The sequence below is a fragment of the Furipterus horrens genome, unplaced genomic scaffold (genome assembly GCF_987537825.1).
Source record: "Furipterus horrens unplaced genomic scaffold, mFurHor1.1.pri manual_scaffold_2, whole genome shotgun sequence".
Classification (NCBI taxonomy): domain Eukaryota; kingdom Metazoa; phylum Chordata; class Mammalia; order Chiroptera; family Furipteridae; genus Furipterus; species Furipterus horrens.
In genome coordinates, this window is record NW_028327172.1 from 98,543,598 (window position 1) to 98,566,994 (window position 23,397).

Sequence of the window (23,397 nt, forward strand, 5' to 3'; positions counted from 1 at the left end):
GCCTCATGGCTTGACTGTGAAAACCAGTGGGGGTTGAGGCAGAGGAAGAAACTGCCAGTCTCTCAGCAGAGGCTGTTTCTTTAGAGGGCCCCCACAGTCCTAGAACTTACGCAAACCCTCCCACTCTGGGAACCACAACCAAGTCAACAGCTAGAGAGGCACCAGTCCCATACAGGAAGTAGGAGAAGTACCTGGAAAGGGGGCAAGTGCTGAGCAAGTGGCATGGTTCCCTCTCAGACCTCTCCCTTACATACAGCACCACAAGGTGGTGAAACAGGTCTCCCTGCATTGAGGAATACCTAAGGCTCCATCCCTTACAAAGTAAGAGGTGCAATGGCTCTACCTAAGACACAGAGGCAAACATAGGAGGCTGTTAAGTTGAGAACACAGAGAAGTATGGCCCAAAAGAGAGAACAGATCAAGATTCCAGTGGGAGAACTAAGTGATGAGGAGACAGCCAACTTAACAGACGCAGAGTTCAAAACACTGATGATAAAGATGCTCACAGGCTTGACAAATATGCTTAAGTACAGCAAACGCATAAGGGAAGAAGTGAAGGCTATGTGAAATGAAACGAAGGAAAACCCACACGAAACCAATGGTGAAGGGAAGGAAACTGGGATTCAAATCAATGATTTGGAACATAAGGAAGAAGTAAATAGTCAACCAGTATAGAATGAAGAAACAAGAATTGAAAAAAATAAGGAGAGGCTTAGGAACCTCTGGGACAACTTTAAACATACGAACACCCGAATCACAGAGGTGCCAGAAGAAGAAGAGGAAGACCAAGAAACTGAAAGCTTAAGTGAAAACATAATGAAGGAAAACTTCCCAAATTTGGCAAAAAAAAATAGATATACAAGTCTAGGAAGCACAGAGTCCCAAACAATCTAGACTCAAGGAGGACCACACCAAGACACATGATAATTAAAATGCCAAAGCTTAAAGATAAAGGGAGAATCTTAAAAGCAGCAAGAGAAAAGAAGTGTTACCTACAAAGGGTTGCCTATAAGACTCTCGCTGATTTCTCAAAAGAAGTTTTGCAGGCAAGAAGAGACTGGCAAGAAGTATTCAATGTGATGAAAACCAAGGACCTACAACCAAAAATACTCTATCCAGCAAAACTATCATTTAGAATGAAAGGGCAGATGAAGTGCTTCCCAGACAAGGTAAAGCTAAAGGAGTTCATCAGCATCAAGCCCTTATTATACGCAATGTTAACACATTGTTGACTGGCAATTTTATACAAAAGCTATCCCAAACTGTTAATGAGCAAAAGAAGGTTCTTTCACATAGTACCTTGGTGTAAAACACAACAATTAATGTTAAGGAAAACAGGTCTTTATTTACAATATTCCACCCTATTCCAATCTGGGGGTGGAAGGCAGTGAGTACTCCTGCTCAGAGCCCTGTTCTCCCACAGGCCCCAGCAATTCCCTTGCTCCCCAAAAGGCTATAAGCCAAAAACATGCCCAGAAGTTCCCTGTTTCTAATCTGTCAGCTCTCTCCTTCAGGATCTGGGATATGATGTCATCAGCCTCCATGAAATAGTCCAGGAAAACTCATGCCGTGTTGCACTGGATCATGGTGAAGTCCATAAAGGCACAAGTCCTAAGAGAGTTCTCTCCACTTATCCCAAGTTTCAAAAGTTCAGAAGTTCAAAAGTCCAGGCTTTGGAGTCCACAGTCATCGGCATGATTAAGGCAGCAGCATGTTGGCTTTCTTACTAGCACAGGCCTCATGGCCAGACCATTCCTATGAACTGCATAGCTGCTCCTTTCCCTTTCAAAACCACATGGTTCTACCCCTGCAAATGGTTGCCACCCTATTTTTAAACCCCTGACTGTGGCCTGTGAGGTAGTGGGTGTAGTAATAGTTCTGATCATTAGAAGAACCTCTCACAGGCCCCATAAACTTTTTGTCACCATTCTATGGTCAAAGTCCCTCCCATCTCCTTGGTGCCTTGGAGGGACCAAAGCCATTTGCATAACTGAGACACTAGCTACCTGCCACAGATATGCAGGGACATCTCTTAGGAAAAACGGCTGTGTTTCACTGAGTCCCATCCCCAACTCCCCAAACCACAGGCTCTGGGGAATTTTGGGGACCCTGCTTCATAACAATATCACGGGTTATTTTTTCATAATTGAATATGAAAATGAAACAATCTAAATAAACTTCAGTACACTTTATTCATATATAATGTACTGAAATGAAACTTTGTACATATCTTCTATATAACTTTTAATAACTTTCTTTGGTATGATTACTGGTCTGTTGACTAGTAATCTCTCCAATGTGATTTTTTTGTTTATCTTATCAATATCAATAAACTGAGAAACTTCTTCATATTACTAGTAGTAATTCCTGTCCATGGTCAAGTTTTAGCAGACATTTTATAGTTTTTCCATTTGGCAGTGGTATAAATTGGTTTGAGAAGCAATTAAATTAAAAAATTATCAAAAAGTAAATCCTTCGTTTCACTGATATTCCGTGGATCACTATGTTCAATAATTACACCAGAAATATTTGTATAATCCTCCAAGGTTGATGTAATGTCATCTTCTGTCCACTTTTCTTCAAAATCACTTTCACTATCAGATTCTATCACATTTCTTTTTTGTCATTTTGGTGGCCTAATATCAGATTCATAACTATCTTCCGACAGACTATCATCTTCCACATCACTACTATATATTTCAAAGTCCTTGGACAATCAGAAACAATGTTTGCATATAATTCATTGAAAAATTCTTCACCATCGCAATACGCTGTATTTGAAGTTTTTGTAATACTAAAATTGTGATAAAACCCAGAATATCTAGAAAAATAATTTTTTATAATAAAGTAAACACAATGGAACATGATTAAAAAAACTTATACAAAATCCTATATTACTTTCAAGTTTTAAGGACTGTATAAGCTAATGCAGGTGCAAACACGAGTTAACTCGTTATCAGTCAACAACGTTTGGGCTTGAAAACATGTGTTTTTTTTATGACCGGTCAACAATGTGTTAAAGGGACTTATTTAAGAAAAAGAGGATCAAAACTATGAACATTAAAATGACAACAAACTCACAACTATCAACAACAGAACCTAAAAAAATGGAAACAAAAACAAACTAAGCAAACAACCAGAATAGGAACAGACTCGAAGGTATGGGGATCATTTGGAGGGTTATCAGCTGGAAGGGGGAGGGGGAGAAATGGGGAAATGGTGCAGGGATTAAGAAGCATAACTGGTAAATACAAAATAGAGGGAAGTTAATAACAACATAGGAAAGGATGAAGCCAAAGACCCATGGACATGAACTAAGGGGGGTGGGACTGCTGGAGAGAAGAGGGGTACTGGGCAGAGGGGAGCAAAAAGAAAAGAAATTGGGACAACTGTAACAGCATAATCAATAAAATATACTTTAAAAATAAATAAATTAAATAAAAAAATAAATAAAATCTTAAAAAAGACCTCTAGAGCAGTGAAGAAACTCTATAACCCCAGTCTCACTTAAAAAACAAAACAAAACAAGAAATACTCAATGAGCTCTGGCCAGGTAGTTCAGTTGGTTAGAGCATCGTCTGGATAAGCAAGGTTATGAGGTTCAATCTCCAGTCAGGACACATACAAGAAGCAACTAGATGCATAAGTAAGTGGAACAACAAATCAATGTCTCTTTCTCTGTCTCTCTCTCTCTCTGTCTCTCTCTCTCTCTCTCTCTCTCAATAAATAAGAATTTTTTAAAAACTCAAGGGTTTTGCTCTAAAAATTCCAAGTCTTATAGCCCCAAAGCTCCTATCCAACGAACAAGCCTTCAACAATCTCAGTTGTTAATTCCCAGATTCTTCTAAGTCAAAATAAATTTACTTTGCCAAGAATTAAACAGAAAGTGGTTAGAAGATCTAAGCCAGGTCTGTTCTCTAATTTATACTTTTCCCCAGGAAAAATATAACTTTTCAGTTTTGAACAAACAATAAAAATCACAATCAGTTGGTAAGAAAAGGAAGTGATTGTTATAGACAGTAAGAAGTATGAGTAAAACTGACAGATTTAAGATCATTTTGTCTACCTGAGAATAAGAGATTTATAAAGAAAATGTTTCAGTATATTTTAAGACTAATAATTGTGATAAATTTTAAGAATTACTGAGATGAATAGTTCTAAAATTAAATGTATAGAAAGAGCCTATAATATTCAAACACTCACTTTTTTACCATCCCAAATTTCACTATAATGTCTTTAATGCTCACAACCAAAACACTATTCACCAGAAAGGTTCTATCAATGCAAGTATTTAGGCAACAACCATGTAATCTCATATTAAAACACACTACCTAATGTTCTCTGCATCAAAACAAATGTACCACTTAACATCTACAGACAACTGACATTGGAAGTAAAGACAACAAAAATTTCAACTGCCTAACTCTACCAACAATTCTAGGAGGTGATGAAAAATGTAATTCCTGGAATTAACTCCAAAGTGGGATAGCCACAACCACTTACAAAAGTTCCACTGCCACATTCACTAACATCAAGCCTCTGTACTCCAAGGCGCACAACCAAGGTGCTCCATTTGACGTTTAGCTTCCTCTGCCCATAGGTTAATGAAGTCACATTACTATTTTTCCTTCATTATGTAAGCCTCATAATTTCCTGCTGGGTTTCCAGCCATGCCTTCCAGCAGGGGAACGGAGAATAGGATTGAGAGACAGAAGTAAAAGCCAAAGAGAATTGCTTTTTCATCTGAAATAGGGTATCTGGGATAGGACCTGAAATGCCTGAAAAGCTCTATTCCAGATATTTTCATCTCAGGCCTCTGTCATTTAGGTCTCAGTTCAAACACACCCCTCTCAGGCCTGACCTGACCCAATCCAAATTAACCTTGAGAGATGTGGCACACAACAGGCAGCAAGGACATGTGTGCCTTCGCTACTTTCTCTGTCTTGGTTCCACCTGGCAGTAGCCCACAGGGGCTGTTGATATTCAGCTCTGCCTGTGCCCAGGAGCTACACACCCTGAAGGTAACAGGCCATGAGCTGATCGTCCAGATCAAGGCTCTTGCAGCCTCTCTGGAGGGAATGGCTCTGGATCAAGCTGCATTCCTGGCAGGCACGCCCCCTAGAGGAGGACACTGCCCTGGGCCAGTTGGGGGTGGAGGTTCTGACCACTCTGGAAGTAGCCAACTGCGTGCTTGGAGGTAAAGTCCATGGTTCCCTGGCCTGTGCTTGAAAGGAGGTAAACAAGGAGGTCAACAAGAGAAAAAGAAGACTCCTTAAGCCAAGCAGCAGATGCAGGATAACCAGTGCTTTGTCAATCTTGTGCCCATCTTTGGCAAGAAGGGCCCCAAAGCAAACTCTTAACTACTTTGTAATCCTGGATTCCTCTAATAAAGCCACTTAGCCCAGGTAAACAAACAAACAAAACAAAACCCTTAACTTCCCACCCCTAGTGAAGAACTATCTAACACACAACTGCTCTGTTTTTTTTCACAGTACTTGCTACTATGTGAAATAATCCCATTCTGTTTTGAGTTTGCTCATTTTGTCCATCCTCTCCTCTCTAGAATAGAAGGTCTACAAGCAAGGACCATGTCTTGGACATTGCATCTAGAATAGTGGCAGGCAGTTCTGAAGTCCTGAAAAACTATTTCTTCAATGAATTACTGAAAAAATTAATGGATAACATTCCAGACAACAGGGAAAGCAAAATGTAATACTAGAACACAAACTTGGAAAAGCAGCCTGGAGTCAGGTTATAAAAGCCAGGAATAGCAGGAAATAAAAGTAATCACTAACATTTATTGAGCTCATATCATGTAGCAGACATAGCCCTAAACATTCTACACAGCTGAATACCATAAGATAGATATATATGCAGTACTAGCATGATCCTCATTGCAAATATGTGAAAATTTCAACTTAGCTTCTAAGGTCAATCTGCTAATAAGTGGCAGAAATAGCTCAGAAACTCATGAATTCTCCCACTTTCATTCAACAAGTAATGCCTGAGTGTGTACTTCATGGCAGGTGCAAGGCACTGGGGACAAAAAGATGAAAAACAAAAAGTTGGTCTCCACCCACACAGGGCTTGCACATCTGATAGAATACACAAACATAAACAAATGTAATATTCCAGTAATGACATGTACTCCCTGAGGAGAGGGAACTTAAGTGTCACATCTTTATCTTTTATATGTGTCTTCACCTATGGATCCTTTGCTCCAAACCAGTTTCTGTTTTGGGGCAATGGTATCATGGCCATCCCAGTAATCTCACTTATCTCATCCCTCTAGTTCACCTCCTTTAATCAGTTGGTCTTCATGTCCTACTAAACTATTCACCATCTCCTTCATGACGTCCCTTTTCACTTCCAATGCCATTCATCTTCTCTCCGCTTGGATCATATGCAACACCCTCACGATTGGTTTCTACTTCCTATTTGTGGAATCTCCAACTCATCTAAAAATTCTGCTTTCACAATGTTACTTCCCCACTTAAAATCCTATAGTAGCTCCCTTATACCTATATAGTAAGCGTAAACTTCTCAGAACAGTGGTTAGCTCTGAAAAAGCAGCTTCTAGACCTGCAGGTCTGAATTCACTAATCTGTTCCAAAGATCCATGTATCTGTTCCTGGCCAGTACATGGTTTCAGTGGAGCTTTGTATGCTTATATTGGACAGAACAAGTCACTACTCTCGCCCCTTCATGGAATAAAATCTAAACTAACGTACATTAAATATATCTTTCTCATTCTAGAATTCTACTCTTGATAGCTTAAGCTTGATAGAGAAGCTTTTAAAATAATTGAAAGGAAATTATTTTAAAATAAGTTAAAATGTAAATAATGCAATTTTTATTTTTACATACTGTTCTTATTTTCTCAGTCACTGTAGTATTTTACAATATTAACTATATACCTGTTTGTTTTTTAAATTTGTTTATTTTTAGAGAGAGGGGAAAGGAGAAAGAGGGAGAGAAACATCACTGTGTGGTTGCCTCTCACTCGCGCCCCCAACTGGGGACCTAACGTGCAACCTAGTAATGTGCCCTGACTGGGAATTGAACCAGCGACACTTGGTATATACTTGTTTTTTAAATAAAGACATATGTTCTAAAAAATTATAAAAGACATTTCTGGCCAAGTGGAGGCATAGACAGACATGCTGCGACTCCCTCCACAACTAAGAAGGAATACAACTACCTCAAAACTAGAAGCAACCAGAAGTTCCAGAAAATCAAAGTGAACGGAAGTCCAACAAACAAAGATAGAAAAAAGAAATACTCATCCAGACAGGTAGGAGAGGTGGAGCCGGGGCAGAGAGAACGCGGTGTGGTGGTGGCAGCAGCGGCAACAACAGCAGGCCAGCGGACAGCGCAGTTACACGTTTTAAAAAGTCAGGAGGGACACCTGGGGAGTGTACCCAGCTCCTCACCAGACCGCACAGCTCACGGTCCCAGCACCAGGGAAAATCAAGCCCCATTGCTTCTGACCGTGCAAACCAGTGGGGGTTGGGGTGTAGGCAGAAACTGCCGGTCTCTCAGCAGAGCCCACTTGAGGGGAGCCAGTCTGATGAAGAGATGGGAGAAGTGCCTGGAAAAGGGGCGAGCGCTGGGCAAGCAGCATTGTTCCTTCTCAGACCCCTCCCCCACATACAGCGCTACAACGTGGTGAAACGGGTTGCCCGTTACTGACAACTACCTAAGGTTCCACCCCTTACGACATCTCTCCCTGGGACACGGAAGCAAACACAGGAGACTTCTGGCCAAGATGGAGGCCTTGACTGACACTCTCCATCTCCCTCCACAACTAAGAAGGAATAGAACTACCGCGAAACCATAAATAACCAGAAGTTCCAGAAAATAAATGGAAGTCCAACGTATGAAGTTATAAAGAAGTGGTGCTCGTCCAGACAGGTAGGAGGGGCGAAGCCGGGGAGGAGAGGTCAAGCTGTGCTGTCCGCGGCAGCAGCAGCGACGGAGACAGGACAGTGGTAAGCACAGACACCCGTATTTAGGGGGAGGCTGCAGACCAGACCCATCAACTTGCGATTCCAAGCCGGAGAAGGCAGACCTCCATTGCCTTGGACTGTGAGGTCAGGAGGGGGTGGGGACGGAGGAGGAGGCTCCCGGTCTCTCAGCGGAGAGAGAACGGCCAGAATCCATCTTGGACCCCCACCTCCACAGAAAACGACACAGTGTAGTGAGACGGGTCGCCTGGTTGTGATGAGTGCACAGGGCTCCAACCACTGTAGTGTAGGAGGTATGACAGCCCCGCCCAGGAAGCAAAGGTAAACACAAAACTGTCAGGATGGCACAGATCATGATAGAGATCCCAGTGACGCAGCTGACCAGACACCAAATATCTAATCTAACGAAGCATCAGATAGGAAATCTTTCTGAGGCACAGTTCAGAGCTTCGGTTATAAAAATGCTTACAGAACTAACAGCAGATCTTAAACAAGATGGGAAGGAATGAAGGCTAGTCCTGCTGAAATGAACAAAAACACATACGAAACTAGTGGTGAGGGAAAGAAAACCAGAGATCAAATCAGCAAATCGGAACACAGGTAAGGAACAGTCAACCAGTGCAGGAAAAGGAAACAAGTGAGGAAAATGAGGAGAGGCTCAGAAATTTATCGAACAGCTATATGTGGGCCAACATCCGAATCATAGGGCTGCCAGAAGTTGAAGAAGAAGAACTAGAAATTAAAAAATTATGTGAAAAAATAATGAAGCAGAACTTCCCTAACTTGGGGAAGAAATAGACTTACAGGTCCAGGAAGCACAGAGAGTTACAAATAAACTGGACTCAGGGAGAACCACACCAAGACACATTATAATCAAAATGTCAAAAATTAAGGATAAAGAGAGAATCTTAAAAGCAGCAAGAGAGAAGAACAGAATTATGTACAAAGGGGTCCCAATGAGACTATCAGAGGATTTCTCAAAGGAGATCCTGCAGGCAAGAAATATTCAAAGTAATGAAAAGCAAAACCCTACAACCACGATTACTCTATCCAGCGAAGAATAGAAGGGGAGAGGAAGTGCTTCCAGGACAAAAAAAAAAACTGAAGGAGTTCATCAGATCCAAACCACTGTTATATGAAATGTTAAAGGGACTTGTTTAGGAAAAGGAGGATCAAAACTATGAACATTAAAATGAAAACTATATCACAATAACCAACAACAGAAGCTAGGGAATTGAAACAAAGGCAGACTAAGTAGGCAATGAGAGTGGGAAAAGAATTATAGGTATGGGGAACATATTGGGGGGAGGTCAGCAGGGAGGGGGAAGGGGGGAAAGGGAGGGAGATGGTACAGGAATTAAGAGGCATAGTAGGAGGAAGTGGAGTAGATAGGAAGCTGTTGAGAAGAACTATATGCACAACCAATGGGCATGGACTAAGTGGGGGACAACTGGAGGGAGGGGGGGTCACAGGGTGGAGGGGAACAAAGGGAAAAGCAATTTGGACAACTGTAATAGCATAAACAATAAAGCATATTAAAAAAATTATAAAAGAAAGTTACATCCGATAATTTCTTAAAATAGTTTATACTCTACCACACAGATAATACCTTTCATCCTGCTTAGGTATAATGCAAAGTACATGTTCTTACAATTCATTCTTTTTTTTTATTATTGGTTTCTTAATTAACAATTCTGTCAACAAAGTGGTCAATAAGTATCCTTATTTTTCTGGAGTATGAGTAGTAACACAACGGTATTTGGCAAGAATTAATAGCCTAAAGTAACTTAGAAAGTCTCTAAGAAATCAGGCTTTTTGACCTATCTTAAAAAATTCGATTATAAGAATTGTTCTCATGTGAATACCTACTGGATTTCAAGAGTTGTTAGGTCTCAAGCTGATACTTTAAATACGGTACTTCAAGGGCCAATAAGGGTCTAAAGAGATATGTAGTACTGGGAAAGGTGGGGCACAAATATATTATATTTCTTTAAAATCAGATTCTTTAAATCACCTATGCTTATGTATATCTATCTTATAAATTAAATAAGTAAAGAAGAGGCAAGATAGTAATCAAATTTGCACTTTAAGTAACAGAAGTTTACCAAACAGAATAAATTAGAAATAAAAAATGGGAGCTAATTACAGGGACTTTATCATTAACAGTCCTGGTGAGAAATGATGAAAAGCTTGAATTATAGCAATGCAAAGGAAATATGAATTTCAGGGATATTCAGAGGAGTCAACCAGCAGGGATCAGGTGGTGAAGATAACCGCAAGTGAAGGATAACTGAGACTTCTGGCATTATGTCTAGGCATACAGTACTACCAGTCACTAAAATTAGTCATGCTGGGACAGTGTGCACATAAAATGTAATGAGCTCAGTTGTGAAAATCTGCAGTAGTATGATGTACTCCTAGAACATCCTGGAGATATAGAAAGGTAAGTAAAAACACTTCTCTGACTTAAACTGCCTGGGATAAACAAATATTTTGGTGTCTGTCAATACACAGGTTATAGCTAAAACCAAGAGTTGAGATAATCCTAGAAAAAACATGTGGTATGAGAAAAGGGATGAGAACAGAATCCACTTAAGTAACTAAAAGAGTATCTAGAATGAAGAAGTTAAATGGATTAATCAGACTGATCTGGGTTTAAATTCTACTCTTGTGTTTTAGCTGAGTCCTTGAGCAAGGTCATTTAACCTTGCTAACCTTCAGTTTTAATTTAGAGTATCAAATTTATTTTGGTAAAAAGAAATGCAGAAAAACCAAGGGAATTGTGTCCTAAAAAACTAAGACAGAATTGAAAAACAAATCTTTACTAAAATGTCTCAGCTAAAGAGATATCCCACTCCACGGCACACAGTCTGGATACTCCTTTGTCATTTCCATACCAGTGGCCCAAGATTCTCAGCAAAGGCAAAGGCATGCATGCTCTTATCCTTAAAATTCCCCCAACTATCTCCCACAATTTAGTTGGGTAATTGTTAAAAGTTCTATTTATGACTGTCTCACTTTATGGGGAAAAACCATCAAATGTTTGACAAACACTGTTTTATAAAAGCCAAAGCCATAGTAAATGCTGTGCTTGTCAGCAATAGCTGGTATCTGATTTTACTACATTTTGCTCTTCTACGAAGAAATAAAAGCTACTCGCCATTAGAAGTAAGCTCCTGTTTCTAATATAGGCAATTCACAGTGAGTAAACTCCAGTTGTTTGAAAAAAAAGAAACCTCAGGGAACATGAACCAGTGAAGCAAAGAAGGACAAAGACGCCAAGAAAACCAAGCCTTGGCTCCCGTGTGGTACTCCAGCATGGTATAACTGCAGATAATGCTTTGAGACCGGTTCTACTCTTCAACTTCTCCCCAATGAGAAAATGAGGCCAGGATATGTCTGTGACATGCACAGGGTGAAACTATCACTGCACCCATCACAGCCACAACCATTTCAAGAGTACATATCCCATGTGCAAATGTGAAAGGCCCAGGTGCTAATCCTTATTTATCCACTATTCAATAAATAGTTCTGTGCCTTCCATACCTAAGTAATTGTTCCCATTGTTTACATGACAGGTTAAAGACCAGCAGATACCAGGGAACTCGCGGGAGTGGCAGTTAACGTAAAAGATCTAAGCAGGAGACGGGGCACAGGTGGGGAGGAAAGTTCAGAGAGGGGAATGTGGAAAAATATATCAGAATTAGTCATTCAAAAAAAAAAAAGCAATTAAGACAGACAGAATAGCATGAGGAAAGGCAGGAAGACAGAACATGGGGCATTATGACACTGGAGGCAATTCCAAATGTCTAGAGGAGAGGGTGGAACTTCAAAAGAAAAACTGCTGAGTACTTTGACTAATAGAGTTTCCATGAAACATAAAACACTGGATCCTACTGCAGGGGGACGTGGGCTTAAATTTACTCTGCTAAACTTCAGCCAGACTAAGGTTTCACTTTGAATTTCTGCTGAGATTTAACATGCACTATGTAATCCCAAACAAGCTGAAGAAACAGAGCTAAACTAGCAAATACACTTGTCACAGAATAACTTTCCACACACAGTCTGGCTCCCAAATACCCACATGACCCAGACTACAGACCTTCTCGATAGCCAAGAAAAGTCTTTATAGCAGAAAATGCTGTAGTTTTGTGCATTTCAATGGACAGTAGGTAATTTTTTTTAAACCCTTCAATTATGAACGCAAGCAATACTCTTTAGATTGCCAGAGTTTAAAAGCATACTTACCTATACAAGCAGTCCATATAGTCTGCACCCTTGCTATATTCCTCCCAATACCTATGATACATAACAAGTACTTGCTCTTCAGACTCCAGAACTCTCTATATAAGGAAGAAAAATATTTTTACTTGTAAAGCACTAATCATTTTCATTTATAAGCTATAAATTTATCAAAATTAATATTCTAAAATAATTGACATAATTTAAGCACTATATATTGCACTTATAAATTCCATTCTAATTTAACTATCTTTAGTAACAAACAACTAGGAAAAAATGTGAGTCTTAGATATAAATGTGAAGCATCCACACTAGAGAATAAATTTTTTATTCTCTAAGATAAAAGAACAAAATATAATGGTTTCTCTTTGGGCTAGAATAAGTTTATACAGAACATAATTCTATTGCAATGTCTATATATATTTCCTCAAATCCACCATCCATCACATTTGATCAACCTGCTAAGTATATGGGTAAATCAGCCTGATATAAATTATATCATTACTCCAAATTACTGACTATATAAAATAATGCTTTTTATGAAAATTGACATTTTCCACATTCCTCAAGTAAGTTTTTTTTTAATTTACTTCGTAGAAACCTATTATTATCATGTTTTAATCCTCACTTGAGGTTATGTTTATTGATTTTAGAGAGAGGAGGGAAGGGGAAAAGGAGGGGAGGAGGAGAAGGGGGCAGGGGGACATCAAAATGAGAGAGAAGTATCAACTGGTTGCCTCCTATACACAACCCAACTGGGGATCAAACCCGCAACCTAGGTATGTGCTCTGACCAGGGAGCGAACCTGCAACCTTTTGATGCACAGGACAATGCTCCAATCAACTGAACCACCCGGCCAGGGCAAAACCTATTATTTTTTGAAAATGAAAATCAAACTAAAATATGAGGTCTAATTTTTAAAATATTATTTTTTTAAAAAATCTAGTCTAACAAGAAAAATACATTGGATTGATATTCAAGGGATCTTAGATTCTCCTACCTTAGTTCTTTCATTAACTGTCCATATAACCTTAAGAAGCCTTGACCTCGACTTTCACCTAATTAATTATCTAATGCAATGCTTTTAAACTTGGAATTTTAACAATTAAGGCTCAGGACAATAGAAATAACCTATAAATTGTGCTTTTCTTGCTAATTATATTGGTAAATAAATTAGAAATAGCAACTATTAATAATCCTGGGGAATAGGGTACCCTTAGGAAGTGCTGTTGCTGGTTTGATACATAGAAGCCTAAGAAAAATTTGTTACTATATGTCAGAAACAGTAAAAAATGTTCATGACTTAGGACCCAGTAATTCCAGGTCTAGGAATTTATTGTACAAAAAATTGGTTACACAAAAATAATTTAGCCGCAACAATGTTCACAGAAGTATTGTTGATAATAACAAATTATATAAATTGGAAGTAATCTATATACCCAGTAATATAGAAACATTTAAACAAGTCATAGTGTCTCCGCAACACAAAAAACTTTACCATCATTGCCAGGATTACAAAAGTCTATTTACTGACAAAGAAAGAAAGACTTACAATATTATTTAAAACAAAAAGTAGACTATAAAGTGTATAACATGATTCAATTTTTTAATAAAAAATAGAAGTCTACACAAGGCAAAAATATGCATTACAGGAATTAGCAAATCAAATTACATGTGTTACCAGAAGAGATATACTTAAATATAGATATATCAAAAATATTAACAATGGTTAATTGTGGAGGTATGTTATGTGTGATGTTTATTTTATTTTTGCTTATCTGCGTATCCTAAATTATCTATAATAGTAATGTAGTACTTCATTAATTTAAAAAGTTCCCTCCCCCAATCTAATAAAATTTTCTTCTCACAGGCGAAATTGATTTTGTTGGTTATATTAACAATTTACTTTGTCATCTACACATTAGCCAACTTTTTTTGTTACTGGATATGAGAACATATAGTGTATAATCATTTAAGGATTATAAACTTTTGTAAGACTACTTCAAAATACTATTTTTAAATCACACAATTATACCAATGTTAATTTCTTAGTTTTAATACCATACCACTATTATGCAAGGCATTAACATTAAGAAGCTGGATAAAAGTATACAAGAACTCTGTACTACTTTTGAAACTTTTCTATAAATCTAAAATTACTTCAAAGTTTTTTAAAAAGTCACACTTACAACCTATCCTAAAATATAAAATTGTAAAATCTATAAATGCATTATATAGTTATCAATTATGGTATAAAAAAGCTCACTAGCTCACCATAGCAGAACTTTAACTTTAAAACTAACTTAATATATTAAACATTTTAAGACCAATTTACAGTACTTGTTACCAACACTGCTTTCATGAACTGGTATATAGACATATCAGAACACTATATCAACCATATACAATAAAAAGTTCAGCACTTCCTCTGAATGTATGAAAGAAACTATCACATGATCAACTGAGCTCTACTTATGAGTTATTACCACTTTAAAAACTATCCGCTCCAAGCCTTGTGCAGGGTTAGCCATTGGATTGTATTTTTTTTCCATTTTATAGATAAAGATACTTAAAATAGATTATGTGAGCTGCCCATGGTCTACTAAAAGGGAGAGTCGAGTTGCTAGCCCAGACAATACATGATCTCATTCAGCTCCTTGATAAGATCAGTAGGTTAAGTTAGAAATGCTGTCCATAGTCAAATAATGCAAATTCATTGTTTATGCACAGATCAAGCCTGTGATGTTGCCTTCATACATACTACCCAAATATGCTGGTCAGAAACAGTTTCTCTCATGCTTTTTAATTTACCATTTCTCTTTTTAATTTCAGGTTTTTGTAAGACTTTACACAGGTTATGAAGAGGAAGCTAAAAAGTTTAAAACAATAAAAACAGATTTACCAAGAGGTGGGAAGCAACAGTAAGAGAAAACTTAGTTCTATCCAAAGGACGTAGGAGCACATTTTACAGGTGAACAGACCTTGATTTGAAACCCTGCTTTTTCACTTACTGATTATATGATCTTGATCAACTATACTAATTTCCCATGTGAGAACCTAACAACACAGTGCTTGACTCATAGATCTTAAATATATATAATTAGAAAAATGCTATTTAGGAAATAAAAATAAACCGTAATTTGTTCTAAGTTTTGCACTGAAAAACAGTGAACTAAGCAAATAACTATGCAGCTACAAATATATTTATATTATGTATATATCATTCCTTACCTTGTGCAAATGCCGTACATGATTTTCCAAAAAAATCTTAGTTTCTGTATAAAGCCTTTCTCCAAGGGGTTCAGGATAGGCCACACATAAAGCATAGATATCTCTAGTTAAATTGTTAAGGTTTTCACATTCATTGGAGATATTCTTTAAAACAAATGAGATTTAACTCAAGTTTCACATAAAAAAATGAAAACATCACTAGTTCATTTTTGTACTTTAGGGTTATAGAGACATAAATATAAAACAAAAGGTAAATATATACAACCATGCTTAGTTTACAAAGCACTAGAAGATACATTCATTTACTCATTCAACAAATATTTATTGAGAATTGACACACTATAAAAGAAATTGTTACTTTTAAAAAGAATAAAATTCAGAGGGGGATTCTGAGAAGTCAAGTTACCCAGACGCCTACAAAATAAGGTTTATTTTAAAAAGGACATAAGCATAATACCAACAAAGGGCCATGAAATATCACTAGAGGCAGATATGCCTAGGCAATTCTGAAAAACAAAAGCTACAAAAATCACTCACTTGACACGTTTTCCCACATCCATAGTACTCATCAGAATATTCTACAACCTATCCACTGTCCTTTGTGATTTATGCTATTAGAAGAATTACTAGTATGAATAGTAATATCAATTTAGTTTTTGACCACCCATTAAGTATCTTGCTAGGTATCACAGGTGGGTATGCTGTACAGAGTTCTTAAACAGGAATCAGGGGAAATGGGACCTGCTTCAGGCGTTTATTAGCCAGTGATTTTGATCAAATCTCTTAAACTCTGCACATTCATTTCCTTATCTCTAAGATAAGGATAATAAACCTTCTCCAAACATTTCTATAAGATCCTTATAAGACCCAAATAAGCTCATGTATGTTAAAGTGCTTTATAAATATGCATCACTCACCAAATGTGGAAAATGAAACACACATGAAGCAATCTAAGACCAGCCTAATTAGAGATGCAGATAAAAACTGAAAATAAGGTCAATTATTTGAGATGGAGTCAAGTATTTATATTGAACGTAAGGACCAAGAAATATTATAAAATAAAAAAGTGTGTCTAAATATATATCAGAGGTAGGATATACATTCTTCCCCCTCTATAATCCCCACGTTTCATATTGGGTTGGCAAAAAAGTCCACTTAGTTTTTTCCATAAATTAAAAGACACATTTTTCATTTTCACCCAGTAACTTTACTCATTTGGATATTCTGAGTATGTCAGCTATCTCCCACATGGTATAACGTTGGCTGTTCTCAATTAATGTCTCAATTTGATGCCTATCAACTTCAACTGGTCTACCCAGTTGAACATTATCCAGAGAGAAATCTCCAGCACGAAACTCCGCAAACCACTTTTGACACTTTCAATCAGTCACAGCACCTTCTCTGTACACTCTACAAATCTTTTTTGTATTTCAGTTGTGTTTTTACCTTTCTTGAAATAATAAAGCAGAGTGTGCTGAAAATGTTATTTTCTTCCATTTTCAATATTAAAATGGCTACACAAAATCTCACCAAGTTTGATGTTTTTTTAAATGCACGCTGATATGACAGCTATCACAATACAATCTAACAAAATTGTTTCAAATGAAGTTAAAAGACAACTAAGTGCTACCGGAACCACCTTACAGGAAAAGAAAAAGAAAGAACTTTTTGGCCACCCCAATATATTTCTCTTCTGCAGAACTTATTTTTATACAATAGAAATTATTTACACCTTTGTCATCCACACTAGCCTGTTCTTAATCATCTCTATAATCCCAGCCCCCAGGCATAGTTCCTGGCATGTAACAGGCACTTATTAAACTCCTGGTGATGGAAGGAAAATAGGGATCAAAACTCACCTGCTCTGCCTTTTAACCTAGTAACATTATTTTGGAAAGAGCAAGCATCCCTCCTCACATGAACTCTATTCACATGAAAGTCTTATAGGTATCAGTCACATTTTCCCATGTTCCTTCTAAATCCTTTTATTTATTTTTAATTAATATTAGTAACTAATAAAATATCTTCTTGTGTATATGTATATATATTTCTTCCACATATTAGTCTATTAAATATAAATAATAATTTTCCTTCTTTTAGAAAAACAAACATGGTCAAGCAAAAATATCCATATACTGTAATATCACTGTTGGGTTTTTTGTAAAAAATATATATACAAATATATACACACATATATACACATAATAAGAAACTATTACAATTGTTTTAAATCAACTCAGATACTATAATGAACTAGAAGATTACCTAAGTAAAATAGTAATGGTAAATAAAATAATAATGGTAAACATTAACAATAACATATCAAAATATTAACCTCTATTACAAAGAAAGTACAGACTTAAATATATACCACCTAAGAAAGAAGAATTTATCCAGACACAAACTCTATATAGAGAATTTATAATGCTTTGGTCGGTGGAAAATTAAACAAAGCATCCACAGAGAAGGAAGGAGCTTCAAAATAATGTATTATATGAACTTCTAGATCCTGCCTGGAGCCCCTCTAGGTTTCAGCTAGAAATTCCTTAACAAAAAAGTCTTAATTCAGTACATAATTTAAATCTCTAAATGTTTTCTCCTGTTTTACCATAAAGAATTATACTCCATCTCAATTATTCATCACAAACTACACTAGTAAAATCAGATACAAAAGAGTTGTCTGAATTAAATGTATTAGATGTTAGAATAGTGATTAACTTTAGTGACTGAGGGGGAACAAGAGATTTTCTGGAGTGCTAAGATTTACTGACTACATGGGGATATTTACTGAAATTTTACCTGTATTTTTCATGAGTCAGTATGTATTAAGGTGTTTAAAAGACAAAATTTAGCCTGAACTAGATCAACAATCCTTTCATCAAAGGTGCGATGTATTTAATTTCATTAAATTCTAAATACCGACTTCCAGATTGATCATCCGTGATATTTGTTCCATCTATTTTTTCCTTAAGCTATATACACACTTATTTCTAGAATACATAATTTACTTGATACTGAAAAACTTTAATGATTCAATATGCCTAAATGTCTTCTCAATACAGCCACTGCATGTACATGTACACAAAACTTACTACAGGGATTCATACCTCACAGCTTACCTTCTTTCTGCTTAGGGAAAAAGGATCTGTGCAAGGGAGGCAATGCAGACTTTCCCATTTCATTCCATATATAAGATATATATTATCTTCCTCAGTGAGAATGTATTCCTATTTTTTTAATGGATGCATCTCAATAATCTTTTTAAATCCTCACTAGGGGACATGCTCATTAATCTTAGAGAGAGGGGTTAGGGAGGGAGAGAAACATCATGTGAGAAACATGGACAGGTTGCTTCTTTTATACTTCCCAACCAAGAACCACACCCACGACCCAAGCATGTTCCCTCAGAGGGACTGAACCCATGACCCTGCCGCCAAGCAAGCTGCCCTAGCCAGGGCAAATAAATTTTTTAAATTAACATTTTAACTCATCATAGTTTGGGGTCTCAGTTAACCACTGTGTAATTTCATTCAACTGCCTAAAAGATATACCTAAATATGTTCTTTTTAACTTATTCAAATATCCAACCACTGTGCAAGTATTTAGGTCTTAGGAAGAACACTCAAGAAGAGCATTTTTCAAGACACTTAAAAAGACAAAAAATGAGAAATAACTGGGGAGGGTGAGATTAGATTTAAATACTGTCTTCCCCAAAGTCATATTTTCCTTACGTCACCGTTTATGAAGCCAGAATATAAAAATTCCTCTACTTACGAACTTTCTACTTAAAAATTCTCAGTCAGAAACTGTTCCAGAGCAAAAACTCTGAACTGTTGCAACCAAGACAGCATTTGCTAGCAGCAAAATTATGTATTTTAGTTCATTTTCTCCATTAAAGGTGCTTCCTATGCTTTGATTTAATTTTGAGTTTTAACACTATTAACTTTGTTGGGTAATGGGTCACAAACAATGAGTTTTGAAAAGGCAATGAAAGCCCCGACTGGCATGGCTCAGTTGGTTGGGCAACCTTCCACAAAGTAAACGGTCGCCAGTTTGATTCTGGTCAAGGTACATGCCTGGGTTGTGGGTCTGGTCCCTGGCTAGGGCACTTACAAAGGGGACCAATTGATTTTTCTCTCCTTCTCTTTCTCCCTCCCTTCCCTCAAAAAAATAAATAATAAAAAAATCTTTTTAAAAAGTCAATAAAAGTAAAAATTACCTTAAAATTGAAAATGATAAGACAATGACCAAAAAGAATTTACTGAGAGTAAAAAATGAAGATGTTTACTGACACTTCTAAAGAGGAACAATGAAAATGACACATGTAAAAACACAAATCTATAAAATAATCAACATCAAATATTGGTCTGATTTAATTTAGAAGCATAAAATGAAACTGTTGCTGATGCACCAACCAGAGATGACTATAGAGAAAACCTTTTCCTAACTGCACAATCTGAGTGATGGGTGCTAAGTGTAGGTGCCAAGGTTACTAAGTTCTCATTCTAACATTTGTGAAGATTATTACAATATTCTTCAATGTACTCAGAACTGGTCTATGCTTGAAAAACAGCCTAAGAGAACATAAATTAGAAAGAAGGACAATAGTATGGCTGATTGTGAAAAGCCCAGTTTTCTTAGGCTGGGAAGAAATACATTCAGGAAAAGCAATCTGAAATCTCCTCTTGCTTAATCACCCCGATTTTATATAAAGCCACTTAAAAGATGAATTGTCCTTAAGTAGGAGAACTTCTATATTACGCTGCTGGGGTTTGGAAACTGTTCAAACAGCTACCAAAAGGCAAAAACAAACACACACACACACACACACGCACACACACACACACACAAATAAAAGTACATAAACCAAAACAACCAAAGAACTCCAACCCAGAGAAACAAATAGTAAATGTAGATCTGTACTTCGTCCATCTTACCATAGGGAGCACTTGATAAAGGTTAAATTCCAAACCACCCTAGAGACTGTTCCAAAGCTGTCATAAAGCTTTTGCTATGAAGCATCATTATTACTTATGTTAGGCACAATGCTGAAAACGCACACCCAAGTTTCCTACCCTAATACCTGAGGCTGTGATTTTAAGATATCACGTCCAAGTTACTTTGCATGGCAAAAAGGACTTTGCAAATGCTATTACAATTACTAATCAGCTGACCCCAAAACAGGGACATTATCCTGGACTTTCCTAGTGAGCCTAATAGCAGGAGTCCTTTATTTATTTTTTATTTATTTATTTATTTTTTTAATCTTATTTATTTATGTATGTATGTATGGGTGGATGGATGGATGGATGGATAGCGCGAACACAGTCCCCCACTACCACAAATTATGCAGTTGAGTTTCCCACATTTGGGGAAATTGCAGGGGTCAGCACATCAGGAGTGCAATGGATAAGCCTCACCCTGGGAAAACCACCTTCGTGATCATGGTATCTCCCCTGACAGGTAAGTATTTTATTTTATTTTTTAAGTATATTTTATTGATTATATTGTTACAATAGTTTCAATTTTTTTCCCTTTGCTCCCCTCCGCCTAGCACTCCCCCTCCCCCAGGAGTCCTTTAAAAGCAGATCCTGCCCTGGCTGGTGTGGTTCAGTGGACTGAGTACCGGCCTGCAAACCAGGTTCGATTTCTAGTAAGGGCACATGCCTGGGTTGCGGGCCAGGTCCCCAGTTGTGGGCACACGAGTAGCAACCACACATTGATCTCTCTCTCTCTCTCTCTCTCTCTCTCTCTCTCTCTCCCCCCCCTTCCCCTCTCTCTAAAAATAAATAAATATTTAAAAATAAAAAAGAAGAATAAAAGCAGATCCCTCCACCTCCTATCCCCCACCCTCTGTTGCTAGTTGCAGAGGGAGAAGTCTGAAGGATCAAAGCACAGAAAGATTTGACATGCCACTGCTGGATTTGAAGATGTAGTGGCATTACCTACCTGCAAAAACTGCAGAGTGATCACAAGTCACTGAGAGCAACTCCTGGCCAAGAGTCAATCAGGAAACAGGAATTTCAGTCTCATAAAAGCAAAAAATTGAATTCTGCCAATCAACAGCAACAAACTCAGAGGAGGACCCTGAGTTCTAGAAGAAAATGTTTAGCCTTGTGAGATCCCAAGCAGAGAACCCAGTCACACCATGGACTTGGAACCAACAAAATTGTGAGACAAGTGTTTTTGTAAACTGGCATATTTGTGGTCATTTGCTATGCATCAAAAAACACTGATGTTTTCTATTTACATTAATTATCAAACAGAATGCCCTGCATATACACCTGGACCCACTACATTTATGAGGGATGAGTGTTAAAAGCCAAACTTATCAACCCAATAAAAGAACTAGCCAAATGTTAATGTTATTTGTTTCATCTATGCAGTATGCTTTAATGACATTTAATTGACAGTAGCTATTCAATCATCAAATATTTGCTAGATGTCTATATGTATTGGGAATATAACAATCAACAAAAGAGACAAGAATCCCTGCCCTTATGGAGCATATATTTAGTAAAAATGTTTGTGGATAAGGGTTCAATAAGTTCTATACTTTTATACATGTTACATACTTTTGGCAGCCAAGCTTCCTTAATGCTGACGGCAAGAGTCTAGAAAGCTTGGGCATTTTTACCCCAGCATTCCATCTTACAATATCAGTAAGTCACCTTAACCCCTTTTGGCCCACAAAATTCTCAATTATAAAATTGAACTAATAATACATATTTTAAAAGGTCATCTGTAAAACAGTAATTATACACATGTATATTGAAAGAAATTGACAAATGTACACAGTATGATTCTATTTATATAAAGTTCAAAACACAGAAAGAATTAACTAATATCGTTTAGGGTTGTATACATAAGAAGTTATACTATTTTTAGAAAAACGGGAAATAATAGGTGCAAAAATCAGGACAGTGGTACCTCAAAGGGAAAGGAACAGGACTGCAAACTGAGAGGCACATGTGGTGGTGTGGGGTTGATGGGTGCTGACAGTGTTCTGGTTCTTAACCAGCCTGTGTGATGATTATACAGGTATTTCTTTATAATTATTTGTTCAACTTTTTCACATATGAATTATGTTTCACACACACCAAAAAAATGCTTTATAAAAATCAAATACTAACACAATTGGGGGAATATTTTTCATTTTCAAAATATTAAAGTTTGATAGCTTCTAAAATTCTACCTAAGATATCTAATGGTCAGAATTCTGAATTGTTGGGCAAAGTAACAGGGAAATGGAGGGAATTCTACTGGAGGGAATTCTACTTTGGAACAATAAGTAACACAGTCCTTTACTTTCCAAATTAAAATTTAAGGTGATGCCCTGGCTAGGTGGCTCAGTTATTAGAGCATCATCCTGTACACCAAAAGGTTGCTGGTTTGATCCCTGGTCAGGGTGCATATGAGAGGCAGCTGATTGATGTTTCTCTCTCATATCAGCATTACTCTCTTCCTTCCTCTCTCTCTAGTCAATGAACATGCCATGACTGGTGTGGCTCATCTGGTTGGGCACTGTCCTGCAAAGCAAAAGGTCACCAGTTCGATTCCTGGTCAGGACACGTGCCTGGGTTGCAGGTTTGGTCACCAGTTGGGGTGAATACGAGAAGGCAACCGATTGATGTTTCTCACTGTGATCTTTCTCTCTCTTTCTTCCTCCCTTCCTCTCTCTAAAAATAAAAATAAATAAAATCTTAAAATTAAAATAAAGTCAATAAACATATCCTTGAGTGAGGATTTTTTAAAAACTTTACGGTGAGAGATTATACTTTTAAATTTACTGTTTTTGCAGATATTTTTTAAGTAGAGGAGAAAAGTCACGATCAGGTCAAGAATAACTGGACCATCTTAGATGGATCAAACAATAAACATCTTAGAAATATAAGTGACTGAAAGAGCCCTTTCAGGTAAGTCAGCTATTTCAAAACCATTTACAAACCAACCAAGT

General features: G+C 37.2%; 1 protein-coding gene, 1 non-coding gene and 1 pseudogene across 4 annotated transcripts in view; 1 reads left to right on the top strand and 2 right to left on the bottom strand.

Annotated features, from left to right (window-relative positions):
• CUL2 (cullin 2) overlaps positions 1–23,397 on the bottom strand; it is a 134,387-nt gene that overhangs the window by 78,623 nt on the left and 32,367 nt on the right. For all 3 annotated transcript variants that reach the window (XM_090266194.1, XM_090266193.1, XM_090266195.1), the window contains exons 3-4: positions 15,441–15,543; positions 12,216–12,310 (exon numbers count right to left, since the gene is read on the bottom strand). In XM_090266194.1, coding sequence (XP_090122320.1) covers positions 12,216–12,310; positions 15,441–15,543 — 198 coding nt within the window. The remainder of the gene's footprint in view (positions 1–12,215; positions 12,311–15,440; positions 15,544–23,397) is intronic.
• LOC150019152 (ubiquitin-like FUBI-ribosomal protein eS30 fusion protein pseudogene) lies at positions 4,890–5,360 on the top strand (annotated as a pseudogene).
• On the bottom strand, positions 20,748–20,911 carry LOC150019153 (U1 spliceosomal RNA). Its single transcript, XR_016509550.1, has one exon. It is a non-coding gene; the product is annotated as a U1 spliceosomal RNA (small nuclear RNA).